A 23,261-nucleotide genomic window follows, 5' to 3' on the forward strand; every position below is an offset into this window, starting at 1 on the left:
AAGCTCTAAAAATATATCCAGCACTTTCAAAATCTCTTCTGCAGGTTCTCTGACCTAGATGGCCGCCACCGCCACACTGTTTATGATGGTGTGCTTCCTCACCCGTTTGCCATAACTGTGTTTGAGGACACTGTGTATTGGACAGACTGGAACACTCGCACAGTAGAGAAAGGCAATAAGTACAATGGCAGTGGGCGCCAAGCTCTTGTTAACACGACTCACAGACCCTTTGATATCCACGTGCTTCACCCATATCGTCAGCCCATAGGTGAGCCTGGGACAGAGGAACTCAAGCGGGGTGTAATCACAAGCTCTACTGCCGGCTTTCATCCTCTTGGAGCCATTATGCCAATTATCTCTGATCATTATCTCTTCCTTTAAATGTCTACTTAAGCCATTTTCGAGTATGTGCCAATATTTACAAAGACAAAGACAATGCCGCAAGTGTTTTCTCTCCACTCCCTCTTTGGCCAGGAAAGACAATCCCTTTTATCAATCACGTATTTTCCCAAGACAGATTGCGGTCTTTAGATACCCTTGTCTTATCTCTGTAAGAGGGAGGTCAACCTCTGTTTCTTTGTGGTAAGTGCATGTGGTGTAACAGTTTCTCTCCCGGTCCTCAGTAACCAATCCCTGTGGACTGAACAACGGCGGTTGTTCTCACCTATGTCTCTTAAAAGCTGGAGGGCGGGGATACACCTGTCAGTGCCCTGACCACTTCCTGACTGTACAGATAGGGGGCGTGCCCCGCTGCTTGCCCAGCTGCTCCAGCACGCAGTATAGATGTGCCGACAATGAGCGGTGAGCGCCTCAGAACTGGGTGTGATTTGTGAGATTCTATGTTCTTACATTATGATGCCTACATCTGTGTTTTGCTAACAGTGCTTGTTCTGTCCTTTGTCTGTCTCTGGGTAGTTGCGTCCCTATCTGGTGGAAATGTGATGGGCAGCGTGATTGCAGGGACGGTTCCGATGAGCCGTCCACATGCCCCCTGCGCCACTGTAGCCTGGGCCAGTTCCAGTGTAATGACGGAAACTGTACCAGCTCACATTTCCTGTGTAACTCAAACCACGACTGTCCTGATGGATCTGATGAGGACTCTGTGCTGTGTGGTATGGAAAAACTTAAATAAATCACATGGTCATAGTTAGTCTTTCTCTGGCTCTTGTTTGGAACGTCCTTTTAACTTAAACTATGTCACAGTTGTAATTGACCATTTGTTTATGCTTTTGTGTATATATATTTTATACCACAGTGCTGTTGAATTCTCGATTCTGATTGGCTGGCAGACGTTCTGAGGTGCAATTATTTTTCAGTAAATGCAAGTTAACTGAAATAACGGAAGTGTTAGCCTACTGTCCACCACAGCACACACATTTAACGGCAAACAAAATGACAGAAAATTTAGATTTTCCAGAAAAAAATAAGTAATAATTGATGACAGACCATTGAATTATTAGAAAAATAAATGCACACCCGAGGTGGTAATGTGGCCATGAGGTAAAGCGGAGGCTTGAGCCATTGATATGCAGTTATTGGAGAGTGAGAGAGAGAGAGAGAGAGAGAGAGAGAGACAGACAGACAGAGACACAGAGACAGAGAGACAGGGGCCTCTGTGAGGCAGCAGTGTTTCCTGCTGTGTTGTGTGCCGCCCAAGAGGCTACTAGTAATTCTAGGTATATATACAGTACTGTACAAAAGTTTTGGGCACCCTATTTTTTTAGTACAAGCTTTGTTACAGATTTGATGTAATTTTATGGCTTCTACATTGTCGAGTCAGAACAAAAACATTTTAGATTTCCAAACATTAGTTTTCTAGCACAAAATTAAATGTTACAGAAAATGGTTTGTATGTCATTAAAGAAAGCAGCAGATTAAGTGGTAAGAGACACTTTTCAGACAAAAAACACAATGAAGGCTGCTGAATTTTGCCGCAAAAATAAGAAGCAAGTGCGACAGTCAAAGTCTCCAGAAGAACTGTGGCTGCTTCTGCATGACGCTCAATAAAACTTACAGCTCATTTCCTTATAAAACTGCACTAGTTCTCCCTGAGACTATTTTTTTTTTAAAGCAAAGGTTCATCACAAGAAATATTGCTTTTGTTTCATTTATTACTGTTTACTGCTCTTTATAGTATTTCTTTTAATGGTGAAACATTTAATTTCATTATTTTTGAAGGCATCTTTGCTCTACAGCATTTCTTTGCATTTGCCTAAAACTGTTGTACAGTACTGTACTTTTCCCAAAGTTTAATGTATCCATGCTCTAACCAGAACAAACATTTATATTTTCTTTCCTTAGAAAAAGTAGCAAAATTATTGTTCATGGTCATTCATCGCTCATATGCTACATAGAAATTTAGTAAAAACGTGCTCAGTGTCACAGTGAGTTGATTTTTTCTTGTCTCAGCAACACACCAGTGTGAGTCGCATCAGTGGCAGTGCAGTAATAAGCGCTGTATCCCGGAGGCATGGCAGTGCGATGGGGAGAACGACTGTGGAGACGGCTCAGACGAAGAACCTTCACACTGCTCCAGCAGAACGTGCCGTCCCGGCCAGTTCAAGTGCAGGAATGGCCGCTGCATCCCTCAGAGCTGGAAATGTGATGTAGATGATGACTGTGGAGATAGCTCAGATGAGCCCATCGATGAGTGCAGTGAGTGTAGCATCTGTTAGGCTTGTGTTGTATTTTTTTTTTTCGTTTTGTTCAGGGGATTCACATGCATGATAGACAACCTTATAAACAACATTATACATTTACTTTCATTTTGCTCATTTCGGATAGTGTGGATTCAAACAAATTAAACAAAGAGAAAATGCATCCATTTTGAACCCAAACAATAATTTTCTGATTCAGGTTGCATTTTTTTTAATCAATCAGTGAATACTATGCCTCTGATTTAGTAAGATTCGTGTGTGCGGAATTGGATAAATTGCATTTTAAAATATTGGGTGTATATCGCACTGTGTTTCTGATTGTCGCTTTGTTTTATGTTCATAGTGGGTCCAGCATATCGATGTGATGACCACAGTGAGTTTAACTGCGTCACAAACTACCGTTGTGTACCTCTCTGGGCCGTGTGCAATGGACAAAACGATTGCAGGGACAACAGTGATGAGCAGAACTGTGGTGAGTGCAACACACAGTAAGATACTTCACTAGTTAATAAAAGGTTGTGAGTTTAAGGCTAAGTTCACACTACACGACTTTCAATGTCGGCAGATCGCTGTTTGTTCACACTACACTACACTACACTACACTACACTACTAGAAGTGATCGTTTCAAGAGCTAAATTTTAAGATATCTTTCCAGACAGAGCTTAAACCAGTGTAAATATTGTGAATTTAATTTGTCCACTTCCCTATGATTATGTTGAAAATATGCTAATATAATCTCAATAGGTGTTTTCATTTAGGAGAATTAATTTCATGCAGTGTGTGAACTATATGTGTGGAGATGTTGGAGATGATTACTTTTTCATCCCTTCACCCTTCACACTCCGGTTGTACATTAGCAAAAGAAGAGCCTGCTCTGATGAATGGCTCCCTCTGATCTCTCGCATAACCCCCTGCTAGTCTGAGACTACAGCATAGATTTATGGCCTGTGTGTGTCTAGTTCTGTGTCAGGCACCAGTGTAATCCGATGTGTGTGTCTTTAAATGGAATAGGAGCAATATACTATATGTGTTTTATGTCACCATATGTCAAGCTCTTGTGATATAAAAAAATATTTCAACAAAATATCGTAATGTCCTTATTATGTGATGAGAATACATATTCATTTGTTCTGGTGCTGACGCAGTAACGGAATAATTAAATGCAATATGTTTATTAAAGAAAATAATATGCAGAGAAATTAAACAGCAGCAGTTAGATAAGTAATTCATCAGTAAATCCGATGGTTTCAGGTCATTTTTAATAACAGCACTAGGCCACTACTTATTTAAGATGTTGTAAGCCCTGTCTCCTCCCTGTCTCCACTGGTTGCTGGACTCACTCAATGAGAATTGAACACTAGTGATGCAACTGCAGTAAAACTATCATTAATAGTGAATTTAACTCTAATAACAAGTGGAATATTAAAATCTAATTAACTCCCAGCACTTATTCATATGTTCTTAAAGTCATATGTAGTAGTCTTACATATGTAAGTGCATTTATGCAAATGCAGTATGCATGTATATATAAAAATTCCTATGCGATCTGTCAGTGCAGATTGAGCTCTGTGTTCTGTGGGCTGACCCTGACACACACACGTACACACACATGCCCCACTCCAGTCCTCCCAAATGTTATCAGCATCCCCCCACTCCATTAGTGCCATCCTGCACAGAGAGGAGAGATCTCCCTAATCTGAGTGTAAGAATGCCAGGTGGGGCACCTCTTGGATCATGTATGTATGTGTGTGTACAGAGGGGTGTATCTGTATGTTTAGCAGTGTCTGCTCTTCTCTTCTCCTCACTTCTCAGATCTCCTCTGTGGCATATCTGCTATGACTCACTGGTCCGTGTGTGTGTGTGTGTGTGTGTGTGTGTGTGTGTGTGTGTGTGTGTGTGTGTGTGTATTGAGGGGGGTGTCTATACTCCCTTTACTACTTTCATCCTAGCTGTAATTAAATCCAGTGTTTTCTCTCCCTTCACAGTTCAGTGCTGCATTTATCATCATGTCTTTATTAAACAGCATGCCACAAGGTGCTAAAGAATGTCTCATTTATCTCTCATGTCTGCAGACTCAAATTGTAAAATTAGTCCAGATAACAAATTTGTGAGAGATAGTGCTTGTTCAGTGTCATGTTTTAAACTCTGTGCTGTCAGAATGTTTATATTGTGCTCATTCACATATTGCAGGTTTCTATATTAAGATCAGAACTGTGATCTTCATTAACAAACAATATATTCATTTACCGTTTTCTCTAGTGTGCTGATTGTGTGTTTTACTGCATAAATAAGACTGTGTGTGTGTGTGTGTGAGAGAGAGAGAGAGAGAGAGAGAGAGAGAGTGTGTTAAAGTGTGTAGTTATCATTTAGCTCTTTGTTTATTTATCTATCTATCTATCTATCTATTTATTTATTTATTTAAAAGGGCTGACATGGTCGTTAAAAGAGGATATGCGCTCTGTCAACTTATCTGATTAAATATAGGTAATGAATGCATGACCCTTTTTGTGAGTAAGTGTGTAGCAAAACTTGACCCTTGTGTCATGTTTATAGAGGAGTTGACCTGTGACCCTGCTGGAGATTTCCGCTGTGATAACCACAAGTGTATCCCCCTGCGCTGGAAGTGCGATGGAGACAATGACTGTGGAGATGGATCAGATGAACGCAATTGCAGTGAGTAGCTTGTATAACAGAAATCAATCTTGTGTTTCAGGAAATGGTTTCTTTGACCAAGATATGTCAGTGCAGGTCAAATGTTTTTCTCTAAAACCTTTTGATAGGCCTGATTGCTTCCGTTTACAGTCATGCACAATCAGCAATACTATTATTATATTATAATAGGGCATATATTAGGTCAGCAAGTGAACATTGGTTCTTGAAGTTGATGTGTTTGAAGCAGGAAAAATGGGCAAGCGTAAGGATCTGAATGACTTTGACAAGAGCCAAATTGTGATGGCTAGTCGACTGAGCATCTCCAAAATGGCACGTCTTGTGGGGTGTTCCCGGTATGCAGTGGTTAGTACCTACCAAAAGTGGTCCAAGGAAGGACAACCGGAGAACCGGCAACAGTGCTATGGGCTCATTGATGCACGTTGGGAGCGAAGGCTAGCCCATCTGGCTGATCCCACAGAAGAACTACTGTGGCACATTAGTGATAGAAAGGTGTCAGAACACACAGTGCATCACAGCTGCATATGGCGCTGGTAGCTGCAGACCGGAAAGAGTGCCCATGCTGACCCCTGCCCAATGCTGAAAATGCCTACAATGGGCACATAAGCATCAGTACTGGACCATGGAGCAATGGAAGAAGGTGGCCTGGTCTGGTGAATCATATTTTCTTTCACATCAAGTGGCAGAAGAAGAGATGGCACCAAGATGCACTATGGGAAGAAGGCAGTTTGATGTTCTGTGCAATGTTCTGCTGGGAAACCTTGGGTCCTGGCATTCATGTGGATGTTACTTTGACACGTACCACCTACATAAAGTCTACCAAAAGTCTATTTTCAATGAGTCCCATTCAATTTGCACAAATCAGCTTCGTGTAATTCACGCCTCAAAGTAGAAATGTCAGAGACAGGTTTTGTCAATAGTGTCTCTACACCATGTCCTTTAATCACAAGCACTTGCCTTTAAGATAAAAAGAAAGCGGGGGGGGGGGGGGGGGGGGGGGGGAAATAGTACATGCAAACCATGGAAGCAGATACATTACGTATTCTTTGCCTTCAAAAGTAATACAACATAACATAAAAGCAATAGACAATTAACAAATGAAAAAAAAGCTTAAAAAGACAAACATTGATATAAGAATGCAATCATGGCACACATTAAAATAAAAGTCAGGTATAATGCTAGTATATGGCTGCATGAATAGTACTATAGAAATTATTGCATTAATGACTGCAAACTTGGTTTCATTTATCAATATGATGTTGGCCTTCATTATTCAGCAGCTTATTAAATAGTGCTTGATCCGGCACATCCTGTTATTTTGCATTTTATTTCTTATATTCTGCACTGACAGTTAATTGTGCACACAACTTCATTTAACACAAAGTTAGGAAATTGTAAAAGTGCTTAATTCTGTAGTTTCATCTGAGGTCTGAATATCAATGTGTACACTTTTGTTATTAATTACTCCCTACAAATGCATACCTCAACTCTGTATATTGCCCAAAACGAACAAGATCTTACCATGGTTAAATAGTTGAACATTTTTTTTTCTTTTGTTGGGTAAGCCTTAACCATGGCAAGTTGGGAAAAATAGTAAACTGTGGTTTCCTCTACCATATTACATAAAAACCCAGTATTCAACAATGACTTAACCTAAGTAAAACCATGGTAACATCACAGTCAAGAGTTTAACAATCAGATACCATATTTAATCTGTGGCAAGATCATAGGTGAATATGCAATAAACCTAGTTATCCTAACCATAGTTACCTTGTTCTCAGCACAGTGTGTGAACGTGTCAGCTTTTCTGGAAAAAAAAAAAACCTTGTGAGGAAACAGGAGGGAAGCCTGAAGGGAGGTTAGACAGTGAGAGGCAGAAAAATAGAGCACTAATAGGAAGAGATGAAGCTGATGAGGGTTGTGAGTTGGGTGAAAGGATGAGCGGAGCCTGTGCTAAATCACTGAGTTTTTACACTGAAAGGGGTGCTGATTTTTTCAGCACTTGTCTCTCCCCCCACACAGGAGCTGGCATGTTGCAGTGCACAGCTTCACTCCTCCTAATGAATTCATCTATGAACTCACCTCATAAAAATGGCCCACGGAACACGGGGTTCTTTATAACTGTGGCAGGCTGTGAAAAACAACCTGTGGCTCATTAGATAACCCTTTAATCCTGTAACATAGCAAAACACAACATAACCAACTCTGTTATCTGTGTTAAATGTTTGGTTTGTGTGTGTAGAGATTTACTGCAGCAATTTGTTTGCGGTGTTTTGCCCTTAAACTGTATTTAACAATTATATACTTAACGGTTATTTGCTGTGTGTGTTAATTATTGTCTTAGAATAATACATCATATCTGTTATAATGTTTCCACACTCAAAACATGCGACATTACCGGCATAATTTTATTGTGCAGGATTTGTGTCCTTTGAACTTTCCAGCATTCAAACTGGGATGCTTGCACACACATTTGTTTATTGAGGTCCCATTATACAGGATTTGATTTCAAATACTTGAACTCACCCTCATCTTCTCACTGCTTATGCCCAGTCCTTACTCTTGATTGCCTGACGAATGGCTGAATTTCAAAACTTATTAATAATCATGCCTGAATTGAATACTACAAGATTGCAAGGTATACAATACAAATGGTATATTTTGACCTCAGAAGGTTACACTTTATTTGTAGTTTTACATTTAACCATATCATATACAGAGGGGGAAAAAAGCTTGTTGTTGTGTATGTGTGTGTGTGTGTGTGTGTGAGAGAGAGAGAGAGTGAGAGAGAGAGAGAGCGAGAGAGAGAGAGATTGACACAGTTTTTTTGCATCCACAGACCCTCGAGCATGCACAGAGAGTGAGTATCGCTGTGACAACCTGCGCTGCATTCCTGGACGCTGGGTGTGTGACCATGACAACGACTGTGAGGATAACTCGGATGAAAGGGACTGTGGTGAGCAGAGCCTCTTTGTTTGCCTGGTGGGAGTATACAGTGGGGGGCGTAGCAGCCTCATTCTCAAACTTTCGCCTGAACCGCTGATGCAGAACCATCTTTTATCAGTTTCTTAGTGATTTTACATGCCATATAATTAATGGTTGAATAATTATTTACTTACGAATCATGTTGCATCATGCATGAGCACTTTTGAATTCTCGGTTTACAAAGGAAAGCAGTTTGTGTGATGATAATGCATTAACCATGAGGTATTCACAGGGAATTATACAAAAGAGCCTTATTCAGCTAAATACATACCATTGTTTGTGTATTTTGAATGGACCTGTAAAAAAAAATCTGGTGCTGAAATATAAAATTCATATAATAAAGATTTTTACTTGATTGATGACGAAATCAGAATGATGATGATGATGATGATAAATGTTACATGAGTTTACTGCCATTTCTTAGAGTTTTGTTATTTAGCTAGGTCTATGTAAAAGCAGGGCTTTCCACGGCATTGCAGAGCGTTTCATTTTACTTGAAGAAGAATGCTAAGTGCTCAGTTCTGCGACACGGGTCTTGCACACTTCCTGCGTAAGAAAGAAGGACACTGCCAGCTTTCTATCCCAATGAGAACATTGTCTAACTGCATCCTCCTCGATGCAAGGCAAATGGCACAGATTGTGTGATCCATTCATGCTTGCCTAAGCAGTGTTTTTATCCTGTTTGTATGGACCGGAGACTGGTGTGTGAAGTGTAATGTTTCTTGCTGTAACTCTGTTTTAGAGATGCGGACGTGCCATCCTGGATACTTCCAATGTGATAGTGGTCACTGCATCACTGAGCGCTTCAAATGTGATGGCAGTGCAGACTGCTTGGACTTCACTGATGAGACGTCCTGCCGTGAGTGCCTCCTCTATCTTTTATGTATACACAACTCCTGGCTGGAAGCTCTAGTCGAACAGATACCACTGAGTTATTAACATGTAGTTTTGACATACGCTCTTGTGAAAATATCCATCCCAACATTTCCGTATCTAATACAATTTATTTTTTGATAAGTAATAGCAGTGCTGTTTTGACATGATTCTTGCATATGTGTTCCTTTCCCATTAATCTCACTTAATGCTATTGCAGTTCTTTAAAAAAAAATACTTACTTAATTAATTACTTCAAGTTTTCCTTTCCAAATATTTTATACTAGTACAGCCAGAGCAAACCTCAGAAGATGAAGATTGTGATGCTTTCGTATATATTCTGGAAAAATCATCATTGTATAATAAACCTTTCTGATTTATTATTTAACCATAGTCATATTCCTGGATCCCAAATGTTATACATGATATACATAATGGTGCGCTAAAAGTTGGTACACTGTATACTCACTAGATCGTATGAAATTCAGTCAAGGAAATGAATTGGAATGATTTTTAATATTTAACTAGAAAATAAATAAGTATATGCCACAAATTATATTATTCACATACCTTTTCCTTTATCAAGTGTCAAGGTGTATATAGGCACATAAAGTTTTGAAATGTTACATTATGCAATTAAAATTAGAACACAAGATCTAAAACATCAAAGGCCACTTTTTTCAATTAAACACATAAATATTATAAAGATTTAAATAAACAGTTCATGTCTGTAAATATACTGATATTGTCTGTGCCCTTTACAGCAACCCGTTACCCGAATGGCACATACTGTCCTCCCTTCCTGTTCGAATGTAAGAATCATGTATGTGTTCAGCAGCACTGGAGGTGTGATGGGGACAACGACTGTGGAGACGGATCAGATGAAGAACTGCATCTCTGCTGTGAGACACCATTTATATAAGACCTTACAGGGTTTCTGATCTCACCATGAACTAATGTGTTCAAGAAGTGAAAGTAACTAGTCTAAATGAGTGAAATACTATGCATCTTTTTTTCTTCAGTGGATATCCCGTGTGAAGCCCCTTTCCGCTTCCGCTGTGATAATAACGTCTGTATCTACAGCCATGAACTCTGCAACTCGGTGGATGACTGTGGAGATGGAACAGATGAAAAACAGGAGCACTGTGAGTACAGACTAACTACAAATACTTTTTAGTAGACAAAACTTTTAAACTTTTATCAAATCAACATGGTTACTCGTGAATTAAAACGGGATCTAAATAGGATTGGCTACTGTCAACTTTGTTTTCAGCAAACATGTTTTTAAGTGAAGTGGTCTAAAATGTTTAGTGATACTTTGAAGATACAATATTAAAATCTGTTTTCTACACCCATTGTTCTCAAAGTTTTTTGTTGTTGTTGTTGTGGAAATCACAATCCACCATTATCAAAGGTTTTATATTTATTATTGAATTCTTATAACCCCTGCCCCTTGGAATTAAATGAGTTTAATCCAAACCTCATTAACTCATTTATGACAAGTATTTAAATCTAATGATAATGTTTTGTGAGTGGAAAGTTCACAAATAAAAAGGTGTGGCTTTAATAAATAGCCAAAATATTATTATACACATTTAATCCTTTCTTGCAGTATACTGGCATACATTTCAATCAGTATAAACAAATCAATTATTTTATCACTGCAAGTCTGATAAGTCAGGACACTGTTGGGTTTCTGTGTGTAGCGTATCACGACTCTGTGTTTGGCTGCTGGTAATCAGGGCGATGGGAAAAGGGAGAGGTGTGAGCCCCCTGCTGGGCGAATAAGTCACACCTCTCCATAAAAACAATGGTACAGAGATTAAACGGACAGAACAACTAAAGCTTTTTTGATAGTAAAACACCATATACAACTACCACAATATTATTAAAACTTTTAAACCTAGAAGGCAAGGTGAAAAAGAGATTCATATGAAATACTACAAATTCTTAAAGCCCTGAGTGTCTACTTTCATATGAGCCATTAACCACTACTGTGGAGTGTGACATCACAAATAAATTCAATGCTAAACACGGGCTCCACAAAACAGGCGGAAATTCCATTTTTCTGGTCTCTGGTAAAAAGAGTTAAATAATGAGACTAATATTTGAATAGTTGGAGTATGTTCATAAGATAAATCTGTACTGAGACAGTCCATGGAATTTTTCTACAGTTAAAGGGGTCTCTGGCTGGCAAACATTTGAAAACCCCTGTTCTACATGAACACACATCATATGATCTGCATATTATGAATCTGCAAAAGAAAATATGTCAAATAAATATTTTCCGATGTTGAAGCTGATGAACTATTTTCTGGAAGGTCATTTTATTTATAGTGGGTTGACTCTTCTCTGTTAGACATTGGCATGTAATGCTATCACTCCATAAATCTGGCCCTATATTTCCTACATGCTTCCATGCAGCAGAGATCTCTGTAATGGGTCATCATGATTTCCTCTTCTGCTTTCAGGTGTGACTCCCACTCACATGACCTGTACTTCTGATGAGTTTAAATGTGGGAACAGCCAGTGCATTCCTCTGCAGTACGTCTGTGATGACTATGATGACTGTGGAGACCAGACTGATGAGTTGGGCTGTAGTGAGTAACATTAATAACCCCCCCACCCACCCCCCCACCCTCCGACATACACACATACACACATATAAACACACTACACATCAGCCTTTTCATCACACTCCCTCTTCACTCATGATGTCTCTTTGGTTAACACATTCATGTTATGTTAAGTGCCAAATATCCCAGTAACCATTTATCAAATACTATATCATTGTCATGTGGTAAATATTGATATATATGTTTTTCTCTTTTTCCCTGTGTTAGACAGTGGTAGTGGGCGCTCTTGCATTGAGAATCTGTGTGAACATAACTGCACCGATTTGACAGGTGGAGGCTTTATCTGCTCCTGCAGGCAGGGCTACAAAGCCAGAGAGGACAACAGGAACTCCTGTGAAGGTGTGTATATTAACCCATACACATAAAATCAACAGCACCCACAGCAGAACATACTATAATCGATTTCTAAAATGACCGCGAGAGTCACTCATTTTTACCTGGTGTATCCTTAGTGTTCGAGGGTATATCCTGTTTGTAAAACTGAGAGAAGCCTGAAGTCCATGTAAATAGTAAAACTAATTTAGTTGTCTGTATTATTCATTGTTTCACATACATATTTCTAAACCGTGTATAAAGTGCTTATTTACAACTTAAACAGCAAAATATGTTGATCAATCAATCAATTGTAATAGGTTTATTAAGGGCCAGATATTAGATTACAAAATGTTGAAATGTTGAATTAGTATTAGGGTTTAAAGTTAATGGTCCTGTAATTAACAGCTCAGTGCATTGTTGAATGATGAATTATATGTACAGGGTTGGAGGGCATGGTGGCTTATTGATTAGCATGTTTGCCTCGCACCTCCATGGTTGGGTGTTCAAATCCCACCTCGCCCAGTGTGCATGGAGTTTGCATGTTCTCCTCGTGCTTCGGGGGTTTTCTCTGGGTACTCCAGTTTCATCCCCCAGTCCAAAGACACACGTTGTAGGCTGATTGGCATTTCTAAATTGTCGGTAATGTGTGCGATTGTGCCCTGCGATGGGCTGGCCTCCCTGTCCAGGGTGTACCCACCCCATGCCCCTATTTGGGATAGGGTTTAGGCTCCCCTGCGACCCTGTATAGGATAAGTGGTACAGAAAATGGATGGATGGATGTACGGAGTTTAAACAGAAGCTTGAAAATCTTAAAAATGCTTGATTTCAAAATTTATTGTTCAAGGTTTGAAATGTTTTTCCATTATGAGTGGACAACAGATCATTTCATTAAAAAAAAAAAAAAGTTATGATAATACCATTGAGCTCTCAGTTAATTTTACTCAGTTTCTTCTTGTTAGAAATGTAACTGCCTTTTTTGGTAAATGTTGCTCATGCCTCAGTGCCGATACTGGAAAAAGTCTGAAAGCACCGGAAAGCTGTACAAGCTGTACAAAGCCCATAACTTAACACCACAGAAGTGGAAATATTGAAGCAGTAAAACACTGTGCCTTTAACAGGTTGCATAAGGTCAACAAAATTGTGCTTTGTATTATTTAGTGTTATTATCTTCTGGTTTGATATTGGAAAGTGGCATAAAGGTGGAACATTTAAACTTTTAATGTTGTGCAACATCCACGAAACAAGATATAATAGCTATATTCAGTCATTCCCACACTAGCCTCTCTTTATTCCTCTCTCTTGAAAGTAATAAAAAAAAAAATGGTGCATGGGCATGTTACTATGAAATTGCAACTCCCTCTGTCCTGAAGACTCACCTATGGCAAAAAAAACCTAAAGGAGCAAAGCACTGACACAGGAGGCTCCTTCCGTAAATCTTAAATAAACATCTCCTTACCATATTAATCATTATACAATTTTCTTTTTTTTAAATGAAAACACATTTTTAAAATGTTTATAGTCTTAGGTTTTGTGAAAGTCCCTATGAATTAGCCATTACTATAGAAATTATAACGTATTAGAACGAGCACATTAATATAAATCTGTTATTTGAATTGCAACCGGTACTATTGTCAGAGCTGCTGTTAAAGAAAATTAATCACCACCTTCTGACCAATCAGAATTGAGATACCAACAGTGTTGTGGTATAACTGAAAATAGGGCATATGCTTAAAGGCATATGTAAAAGATTTAGTTTGTAAATCTTTGTAGGAAATGCTTCCCTAACACAGCAGCATCCATCGTAGTCAGTGCAACAGTTCCTCTCAAGTCTAAAATGCTTTGTCTCCATCTGTCTCTCTACAGATGTGAATGAGTGTGAGCTCTATGGCACTTGTCCCCAGCTGTGCAAAAACACTAAGGGCAGTTATGAGTGTTTCTGTGCTGAGGGATTCCGCTCTGTGGGACCACAACATGGGACTGAATGCGCTGCTGAAGGTGAGCAGTGGAGCTGATAACTACTCTTTTAGTTAACATCACTCATCTTTGTTTTCACTCTTTTTCTCTCTTCATGTCATATTTCCTATATCTTGAATATGGAAAAAAAAAAGGTCACATCCACCAATGTGGTTGCACACTAAGACGAATATTAACTTAGCATACAATAGTTTCGTCAGTTGTTAGGAAGACGTTGAGGTTGCATTTTGTGCTTGATATCCATGCACAGCACTGAAACTTCAATATTTCATGAAGACAATTGTAGAGTGAATACCACCAAATCTGAGTGTGACCTGTTTGCCAAGCATGACGGAACACCTGCAAAATCACTGGTCCTCAATTCTATAGACATTAGTGGGGTTAGAACAGCAGGTGAAACAATAAATATTCACCTGCAAACTCTATATGAAGTCTAGTGGTAGCTTCATGGACAAAATTTAGTCACATGTCCATTCTTTCCTAATACTTTGATTCACCTTCCCTCAGCTTAATAACATCAACAGTCCCATCAGGTAAGGATTCCACCAGTTTCTTGAGATTAGAATATGTTTGCTGGCAACTCAAAGTGTCCCAGTGCTCCATCGTGCTTGTAGAAGAAGTCACACACAGATTTGACTCTATGCACATTGCAGTTGTCATTCTGAAAAGAGGATGTCTCAGCGTTGTGTTCTGCTTAAACCTGAAGCACAAATGGCAACCTCAGAGTCTGACTTTGTTTTTTGTTGCTAAGTTACATTCGTCCACTGTGATGGGCAGACGTCTCAGCCATTGTATGTTCTGACCACACACCCAGTGTTCATGGGATAGGCTCTGGATCCCCTCTGACCCTGAGTAGTATAAAATGGTTTCAAAAGATGAATGAATGAATGAATGAATGAATGACTACATTTTTTCAGGTTTGCAACAAAAAGACACTGCTTTAGGTGGATGTATTTTTTTTAAAGAAATTATATAATGTTGACTATTTTCTCTTTATACCCTTTTTTGTCTTACTTTTACTATCTCTCTGTGATGTCCATTCTTTGTCTCAGGCAATCCTCCAGTGCTGTTGTTGCCTGATAATGTGCGTATCCGTCGCTATAACCTGTCATCGAAGCAGTACTCAGACTATGTTGATAATGCTGAACACATTCAAGCTCTAGACTACATTTGGGACCCAGAGGACCAGGGACTCAGTAAGACCATAACACACTATCTCAAAACTACAGCCAAACAATGTTCTGCATTTGGGAATGTATTTATTCCCCAGTTATTCCTCAGTTTAGCTCATTTTATTTGTTTAATGAAACCCCATTATAGCTTCATTTTACTGTATCTTTAATGTAGCTATTTAATATGCTACATTTCTTTTCTTGAGGGATTACTTACTGGTTTCATGACTGGTCTTGTTATAATTAGCAGAGTGCATGTTTCAAGTTCCTGTCACTGTACTGCTCAATACTCGTCTGCCCTTAGGTATTGTGTACTGGACCATTTTGGGTCATGGTGCTCAGTTTGGCTCCATAAAGAGGGCGTATATGACCACATTTGATGACCGTGGCAGTAACCAAATGAAAGATGTAGATCTCAACCTTAGATACATCTCCAGTCCTGATGGAATTGCTGTGGACTGGGTTGGGCGGTACGTAAAATTACTTCTTGTGTTTTTAATTATTTTTCATGTATTGTTCAACATTCTTTCTGAAATTCCTTTTGAAATGATAGCTTTGCTTACCTGGATTATGTCTCCTTTGTTTTATTTTTTAGACACATTTATTGGACAGATGCTGGCACCAATCGTATTGAAGTGGCAAAGCTGGATGGGCGGTACAGGAAGTGGCTAATCCATAATGATCTAGATCAACCAGCTGCAATTGTTCTCAACCCAGCTCTTGGGTAACCACCATACCATTTTAATTGTCCTGTATATACAATACAAACATAATATTTCAGGCTCTAAGTCCCATTCCTATTGTCCAAATGTGCTTCTGACAAAACATCTGTGTATGTGTTTTTGTTGTCACCCAGTATGATGTACTGGACTGACTGGGGTAGAAGGCCAAAGATTGAGGCAGCATGGATGGATGGCCAGCACAGACAGGTGCTGTTAGACAACGATCTGGGCTGGCCAACAGGACTCACTCTAGATTACCTTAATGGAAACAGGATTTACTGGTGTGACTCCAAAGAAAACATTATTGAGTCAATGAAGCCAGATGGAACAGACAGGAAGATCGTCTTGTCAGGAGGTTGGACACTGTAGTTAAACATATGCAAATTATATAGAGATATTGCAGGAAGTAATTTCAGTTCTATACATTTTGTTTCCTTGGCTTTAATTATTTTCCGACATATATACGATTCTGATATTAAAAGTGATATTCATGCCTACTTCAGGTATTTTAGATATAATTTTCTTTGGGAATTGTTTTACAGTTGATCACACTGGTCTTGTTTGCAGATATTGGAAACCCCTACAGTCTGGATGTGTTTGAAGGCCATGTGTATTGGACAACAAAGCTCAGGGGTGAAGTGTGGAAGGCTGACAAGTTTGGGAAGGGGGATAAAGTGAAGGTGTTGACTATAAACCCCTGGTTGACTCAGGTCCGCATCTATCATGAGCACAGATACAACCACTCAGGTGAGGAGCAGTTGCTCACACAGTGATTAATATGTTCATTTATAATTCATGAAAACATTTGCACTAATGGGGGGCATGATGACTTAGTGGTTAGCACATTTGCCTCACACTTCTAGGGTTAGGGATTCGATTCCCACCTCCACTCTGTGGGCGTGGCGTTTGCATGTTCTCCCCGTGCTTCGGGGTTTCCTCTGGGTACTCTGGTTTCCTCCCCATTCCAAAGACATGTATTGTAGGCTGATTGGCATCTCTAAATTGTCTGTAATGGGTGTGTGAGTGTGTGTCATATTGTGCCCTGAGTACCCTAGCATCGGCTCCACGACCCTGATAAGGGGTACTGAAAATGGATGGATTGACGGATTTGCACTAATGTTTCATATAATAATCACAGCAATTCTTTTGTCTCAGTGGTGAACCCCTGTAAAGATGTGTGTAGTCATCTGTGTCTGCTTCGACCTGGTGGATACACCTGTGCCTGTCCACAAGGCTCCTCCCTGCTCAGCTACATTGAGAATGAGTGTGATGCAGGTGAGAGACACATTACTCTGCAAGTTAATACAGTCAAATATGAAAATCTATCCATTGAGATGTTCTGTTTAATTTTGTTATTATACTTAAGAATAATGTTTAAAAATGGGATTCAGGAAATGCAGCCCCTTAAAATGTTATTTAATGTAACATAACTTCCACAAAAAAAAACATGTTCAGCTGTACTATTTGGATAGCATACAAACATCACCATAAGAATTATATATCATCAAACAAACTCACGTATTTTATTTTGAAATATCAGCCTTTTGATGGTTATAGTATACAGTTACAGCTCCTACTTTGTTGTATGTTTATCTTTAGGAAGTTCTTGATTTAAAATTCTATTCAAGTTTGCTTAAAGTGTATTAGTTTTCTTTTTTTTTGTATAGATATTTCAATAAATAAAATATATTGTTTTATTTTAATATTAGATGATGCTGTTATTCGGTATTACATGTCAACCATTATTGTTTTTGTCCAAATACTGTTCCTGCTCCTGCTGGCACTATATCAAAATTAAATAATGTGACCTAACTATTATTATTATTGTTTTCGTTGTTGTTGTTGGTGGTGGTGGTGTTGGTGTTGTTGTTGTTGATATAATTATTATTATTGGTGGCGGTGGTGTTTGTTTTTTGGAGTATTGTTATTGTATACACTCTACATTGATAGTGAGGTAGCTGGGGTTTTTTGTAATGTTGTGTTCGGCTCTTTCCCTTACAGCCATCCAGCCAGAGGTAGCCATGCCGATTGAATGCGGATGCATTAATGGTGGAACATGCTCCACTGACAAGCCAGGCCTGCCAAAATGCAAGTGAGTCTAACAGGAGGAATGCGGCAATAAACATTATCAGACCTAATTTCAGTAAAGAGTACTTTTAATGGATGAAGGATTGGTAATGGAGTAAATGAACAAGGGAAACATCATGTTTGTTACCATTATAATCTGTTCTTATTCTGCCCCCATTAGGTGTCCGTATGGTTATTCAGGAAGGCACTGTGAAATAGGAAAGTCCCGAGGAGCACCTGCTGGAACAGGTGACAGGATTATTCGCACTTCCCAAACCAGTTAACACCAGCCTTGTAGTGTCCTTTATCCAGTGTCTTACACATTAATGAAGGGGGTTAATGACATACACATAAAGTGCGTGTTTCACTGATTTTGGTAAAGACTGCTGAATCCATGATTGATTACTCATTAACATCTTGGTTCCTTCATATTTTTACTTAGTGTCACACTTCAATGCGCTGTCTAAAAGTCCTAACTAACCCCATATTCTTACTGTATTATTCATATTGTATTACTCAGCAGAGGTGAATGAAGAATTAGCATTAGCATTTTATTCAACTAAGTGTAGTCCTGACACACAGATATCCAGTGTGTCACACATCTCTCCTGTTCTCTATTTAGCAGTCGCTGTGTTGCTGGCAGTGATTATTATTCTCCTAACTGGAGCTCTCGCCATTGGGCTTTTCCTGAACTACAGACGCACAGGCTCACTCATCCCTTCAATGCCCAAGCTACCCAGGTACTCCATTACACTCATTAATCAGCACTCAAACTCCTCAGCTTTCTTTGACCTGGAGGAGATATATACAAAGAACAAGCTTGCTTTCATCCTCTATTAGTGATGTGAGTAGAGTTACTGCTGCATTGGTAAACCTTTGTCAATCATGAACAAACCATCCCTTTGAGTTGTGGCAGTGGGGAATGGTAATTAATGTGCTATTAATAATACTAACAGCAATGCATTTATTATTGTAGCAAACCTGGATTCTCTTCCTTTCTCTCTCTGTCACTCTGTCTCTGTTTCTGTCTCTCTCTCTCTCTCTTTCTCTCTCTCTCTCTCTCTCTCTCTCTCTCTCTCTCTCTCTCTCTCTCTCTCTCTCTCATTCTCTGTCACCATCTCTGTCTGTTGTTTAGTTTGAGCAGCCTGTCCAAGTCAACTGACACAGGAAACGGCGTGTCCTTCCGTTCAGGGGACAATGTCACCATGGATCCTCAGACTCTGGGGATATCGTTCATCGATAGAGCCATGCAGCTGGTAAACCCCAAACTTTCTGTCCAATATAACACTATGTGGTGGAGCTTCAGCTCTTAAATGCACTATGAGCACATTTAGGTCATAAGGATGAGCTGTGAAATCCTGGGTTAACCTCCAGTTTGACTCAAGTTTTAATGTTACAAGCACATTTTTGACCTGACTGAGCGATCCACATGAATTAGTCTTTCACCCAATAAACTGGGCTATTTCAGGGGAACTGTAGTTTTCAATCCTCCATGCATTCATTTCAAGTGGAGAATTTTCTTTGAACAGTAACGACAAAAGGCTTTCATTCCACATTTATTCAGCAGTGCGTGAATGTTTTATGAATAAATACTGGAGGATTTATGAAAGGCTTATGTCAAAACTCCTGAGGTGGAATTAGAAGTTTTATGTAGTATATGACTTTGTATATTAGTTATATATGAGAAGACCTTAATTATCATTATTAAGGCTATAATTATCATTTCAGCTGGTCTTTCACTCTCTCCTGTTCAGCAGCCTGGACAAGTTGCTTTAATCTACTTGCATTAAAAACTACTATGAAGCACCACTGCAGTGTAATGTATAGCTTCTACAGCTTCACTTATCTAAGAAGTACATATGGCACAAGCACTAATGTATACCTACTCCAGCTACATATAGGTTAAATGACAAATGTGTACTTAATAGTTGTCTCAGAGGTTTGTGAATGTGTTGTTAGTAAGGATAAATATAAAATGTGCAGTTACTCTACAGTAAACATGAACAATCTAGCCGTAGTGATAATTGGAAATTCTTCTCTCTTCTCTCTAAAGACAAAGACATGCATAAAACGTCCCGTGTCAGATCACACGTTTTTTCATAAATCCTTCAGCATTGCTTTATAAATGTTTACGCAGTTCTTATGACTGTATTATGAAGGCAGAATCAGTGTATCCTTAAATAAAGAATTAGATGTAAATAATGTAATTTATGTATTTGGAGGATGAATTATTGAGTTCTGATTTCCAACTCTTCTGTGTTATCAGAATGAGAACTTTGCAGATGCTGGAAGGGAACCTGTCACATTTGAGAATCCTCTCTATTCCACTGCAACAGGCACAGCCGGTGATGCTGCAGTCATATATGCCACACAGGTAAAGCAGGACAGGACACATATACCACCTCATGTATAAAGTTTGTCCCTTTAATACAACACACTGGCTTACATTTTCAAATCAAAGACAGATGGTACAGAAGTTGCTTTGCTTCTGCATTCGAACAGGTAACTGTGAATATAAGTGGTGACTCAACAGAGAATGTATTTGCGAATCCCATTTACAATGAAAAGCAGCAGGCAGTGGAGGTGAAAAATATTCCGTCAGACCCCAAGATAACACAGGTAAGAGCAGATCCAAAGTAGGTAAATACTTCAAGGCTATAGCCTGTCTCTTTTACTATTGCTTATTTATGTTTTAGGAGTCCAAGTGGAGCTTCTTCAAGAAAAAACTAAAACCAGGTACCACTTTTGAAAACCCAGCATACTCAGAGGTGAGACATTTTCACAGATTGCAATTATAAATCATAAGAGTTCCAGTACTAATCTACATGGGACGGGGATTTAAAAACATTTCATTTGGGCAATTCAGAGTCGACTCTAAAATTGTTTTCACCTTTTGAGTGGAGAATGAGCATACATGATTGTATTAAACGAACAAACTAAAATACATTAAATAGGATTTAAGTAGAAAATAATAAACACAATCAGGGTCATAATAACAAGTTTCAATGCTGGTAGTAATACAGGTAGAAATTTGCACTACCTACTAACTATACAGCATGCCCATATGTATTCATTATTGCTCATTATCGTGACGGGTGCCAATAATTCTGAAGTTGACAAAAGTGTTATTGTACGATTTTAGATGCAGGACAAACAGCCTGCTTTGAATACAGAGGACCCTTCAACCAGCCAGCCACCTCCTGTAATGCCGCCTCCAAAGCCTTTGAAGCGAGAGAAATCTAGCATGTACTCACCCACAGAAGACTCCTTCCAAGACACAGCCAACCTGGTCAAAGAGGACAGTGACATATAATTGTCCCTCATCTCGCTCTCTTTCTTACACACATACACAAATACAAGGGGAAAAAGACACACTCTGTCCCTCTTTGCACAGAATCTATTTTTATATGCAGACTGTGTACAAAAATTAAACTTAAGATTATTTTGAGAACAGTAGATAAGATGTTTTTATGACAGAGGATTAAAAAGTCTATGGAGACGACGCCTTCTGCAGTTTCTTATGCCAATTCATGTTCATGATTATTTTTTATTGTAATGTACTATATGTATATCTTTGCACTGATACTACTGATGGTAAAAAAAAAAAAAAATTATGAATATGTTGTACATTTGTAAATTTTTTAAAAGATTTTTTTGATGATATCTGATAGAATACTGTGCAGGATATTATGCTTTCTCTTATAGATAAACAAAGTGACAGGTGAACATGGTAGTGTGTAGATAATGCACACTGCACTGTGATTTATTACCAGGGCTTTGATGCTTCTTTGCATAGAAATTTGACTTAATATTTGCCAGTGGAATCAAAAACACACATCTCATCCTGCATATTTATATACCTCATCTGTGGACTGGCCAACACGGTGAAAAAGAGCCAATGTCTGTTGGGTCCATTGTTCACAATTTGTTCCTCAGCAGTATCTTTGTTCATATAAATATTACATCAACCTACATGAATATTACACAATCTTATCATTAATACATTTATGAACTGCTAAAGATGACTGGTCCTTATCCAAGTATACTTGACTTAATTACAGGTATGATTTTGTATTAAATCAAGATAACTGATGGTATTTCACTGCCCCTAGAAGTATCATCCTTAAAAGATCATTAAAATGGTCTGTTTTGTAATGTGACTTTCCATTATCTATTCATTGTTTTGTTATAGTAGGTGAATATTGAAATGTTCCAGTAGTATTTCGTGAGGATTCCTGTTATTTAGGAGAAAGGGACTGATATCAAAACAGACAGTAACACTATCATTAATGATTTATATTTAGCATTTTCAATGATATCTAATATCACACACTGTTTTCCAAAGTTTTAAATAAATGTAACTGTGACATTTGTGGTGTAGCATGTATTATGTAGGCTATACTCTTTGGTGTTGGCCAAAAACGTCATTAATGGCTAACCTAATAAAGATGTAAATTCTATATTAGTGAATGATTTTGTATATTAATGAAAGGAAAATGAACACATTTGAACTGGAAAAAAATTATCAAATGCTGCTGAGAAAAATGTTAATAAATGTATTGTTTTATAATGTATTTTGCCTAAAATGCTATTTTTGTCCTATGTATAATAAATACTTGTTCTAAATGGCAAATTTAAGAGCTAAACATCAGACCATACTGTATAGTTGTACAATAGGGCATATATTATACGGAGAAGTAGAAAAAGTAAAGCAAGTGCCTAGAGCAATTGGTCATAAGAAATGTCAGATGTTGTGTACACACACGCATATAGGCTGAAGTCAGCTAAAATGGGCCATCATGTAAAATGGTCCAGATAAGGGTGGAGCCTCATAGACTTTTAAGTTTTTACAGTCAATCACAATAACTGAACTTACATTGTTGCTACAACACTATTTGAAATATAACCATAGTTTTGATTGGTCTAAGGTTCTTAAAGTGGGTGTGGCAGAGTGTCATATGAAGCATGTCAGAGAAATTGTATGGTAAGGGAGCATAGCATAGTAAATTTCATTCACCACTAATAAGGGTGATCAAGGAATTATAAGTAAGCTTACCAATGAAGCAAAAGGTCTATGAACAATGTTTTGACAGACTGTTTCAAATAAAATGTTTAAATTTAAAAAGAAACTGATTTTTGTGAAAGAAAGTCATTTTAGGTAGTGGCCCATTTTAGTTTAACCAGCTAGC

General features: G+C 38.5%; 1 protein-coding gene across 6 annotated transcripts in view; it reads left to right on the forward strand.

Moving 5' to 3' along the window:
* Window positions 1-22,646, forward strand: part of lrp2a (low density lipoprotein receptor-related protein 2a) — a 72,090-nt gene extending 49,444 nt beyond the window's left edge. For 4 of the 6 annotated variants that reach the window (XM_017470582.3, XM_053681078.1, XM_017470585.3 and 1 more), the window contains 27 exons: window positions 45-268; window positions 624-801; window positions 916-1,112; window positions 2,410-2,655; window positions 3,001-3,129; window positions 5,212-5,331; window positions 8,168-8,284; window positions 9,056-9,172; window positions 9,951-10,088; window positions 10,209-10,331; window positions 11,658-11,786; window positions 12,030-12,161; window positions 14,001-14,132; window positions 15,164-15,307; window positions 15,588-15,753; window positions 15,879-16,007; window positions 16,140-16,360; window positions 16,573-16,752; window positions 17,161-17,280; window positions 18,007-18,097; window positions 18,254-18,321; window positions 18,695-18,812; window positions 19,208-19,328; window positions 20,339-20,446; window positions 20,575-20,691; window positions 20,769-20,840; window positions 21,215-22,646. In XM_017470582.3, the coding sequence (XP_017326071.2) occupies window positions 45-268; window positions 624-801; window positions 916-1,112; window positions 2,410-2,655; window positions 3,001-3,129; window positions 5,212-5,331; window positions 8,168-8,284; window positions 9,056-9,172; window positions 9,951-10,088; window positions 10,209-10,331; window positions 11,658-11,786; window positions 12,030-12,161; window positions 14,001-14,132; window positions 15,164-15,307; window positions 15,588-15,753; window positions 15,879-16,007; window positions 16,140-16,360; window positions 16,573-16,752; window positions 17,161-17,280; window positions 18,007-18,097; window positions 18,254-18,321; window positions 18,695-18,812; window positions 19,208-19,328; window positions 20,339-20,446; window positions 20,575-20,691; window positions 20,769-20,840; window positions 21,215-21,385 (3,808 nt within the window). In that variant the 3' untranslated portion in view covers window positions 21,386-22,646. Of the gene's footprint in view, window positions 1-44; window positions 269-623; window positions 802-915; window positions 1,113-2,409; window positions 2,656-3,000; window positions 3,130-5,211; window positions 5,332-8,167; window positions 8,285-9,055; window positions 9,173-9,950; window positions 10,089-10,208; window positions 10,332-11,657; window positions 11,787-12,029; window positions 12,162-14,000; window positions 14,133-15,163; window positions 15,308-15,587; window positions 15,754-15,878; window positions 16,008-16,139; window positions 16,361-16,572; window positions 16,753-17,160; window positions 17,281-18,006; window positions 18,098-18,253; window positions 18,322-18,694; window positions 18,813-19,207; window positions 19,329-20,338; window positions 20,447-20,574; window positions 20,692-20,768; window positions 20,841-21,214 lie in introns of those variants that run through there. The other 2 variants (XM_053681077.1, XR_008396597.1) reach the window with 2 other exon arrangements.
* Window positions 22,647-23,261: the final 615 nt, after the last annotated feature.

This window comes from Ictalurus punctatus, chromosome 6 (assembly GCF_001660625.3).
Source record: "Ictalurus punctatus breed USDA103 chromosome 6, Coco_2.0, whole genome shotgun sequence".
Classification (NCBI taxonomy): Eukaryota; Metazoa; Chordata; class Actinopteri; order Siluriformes; family Ictaluridae; genus Ictalurus; species Ictalurus punctatus.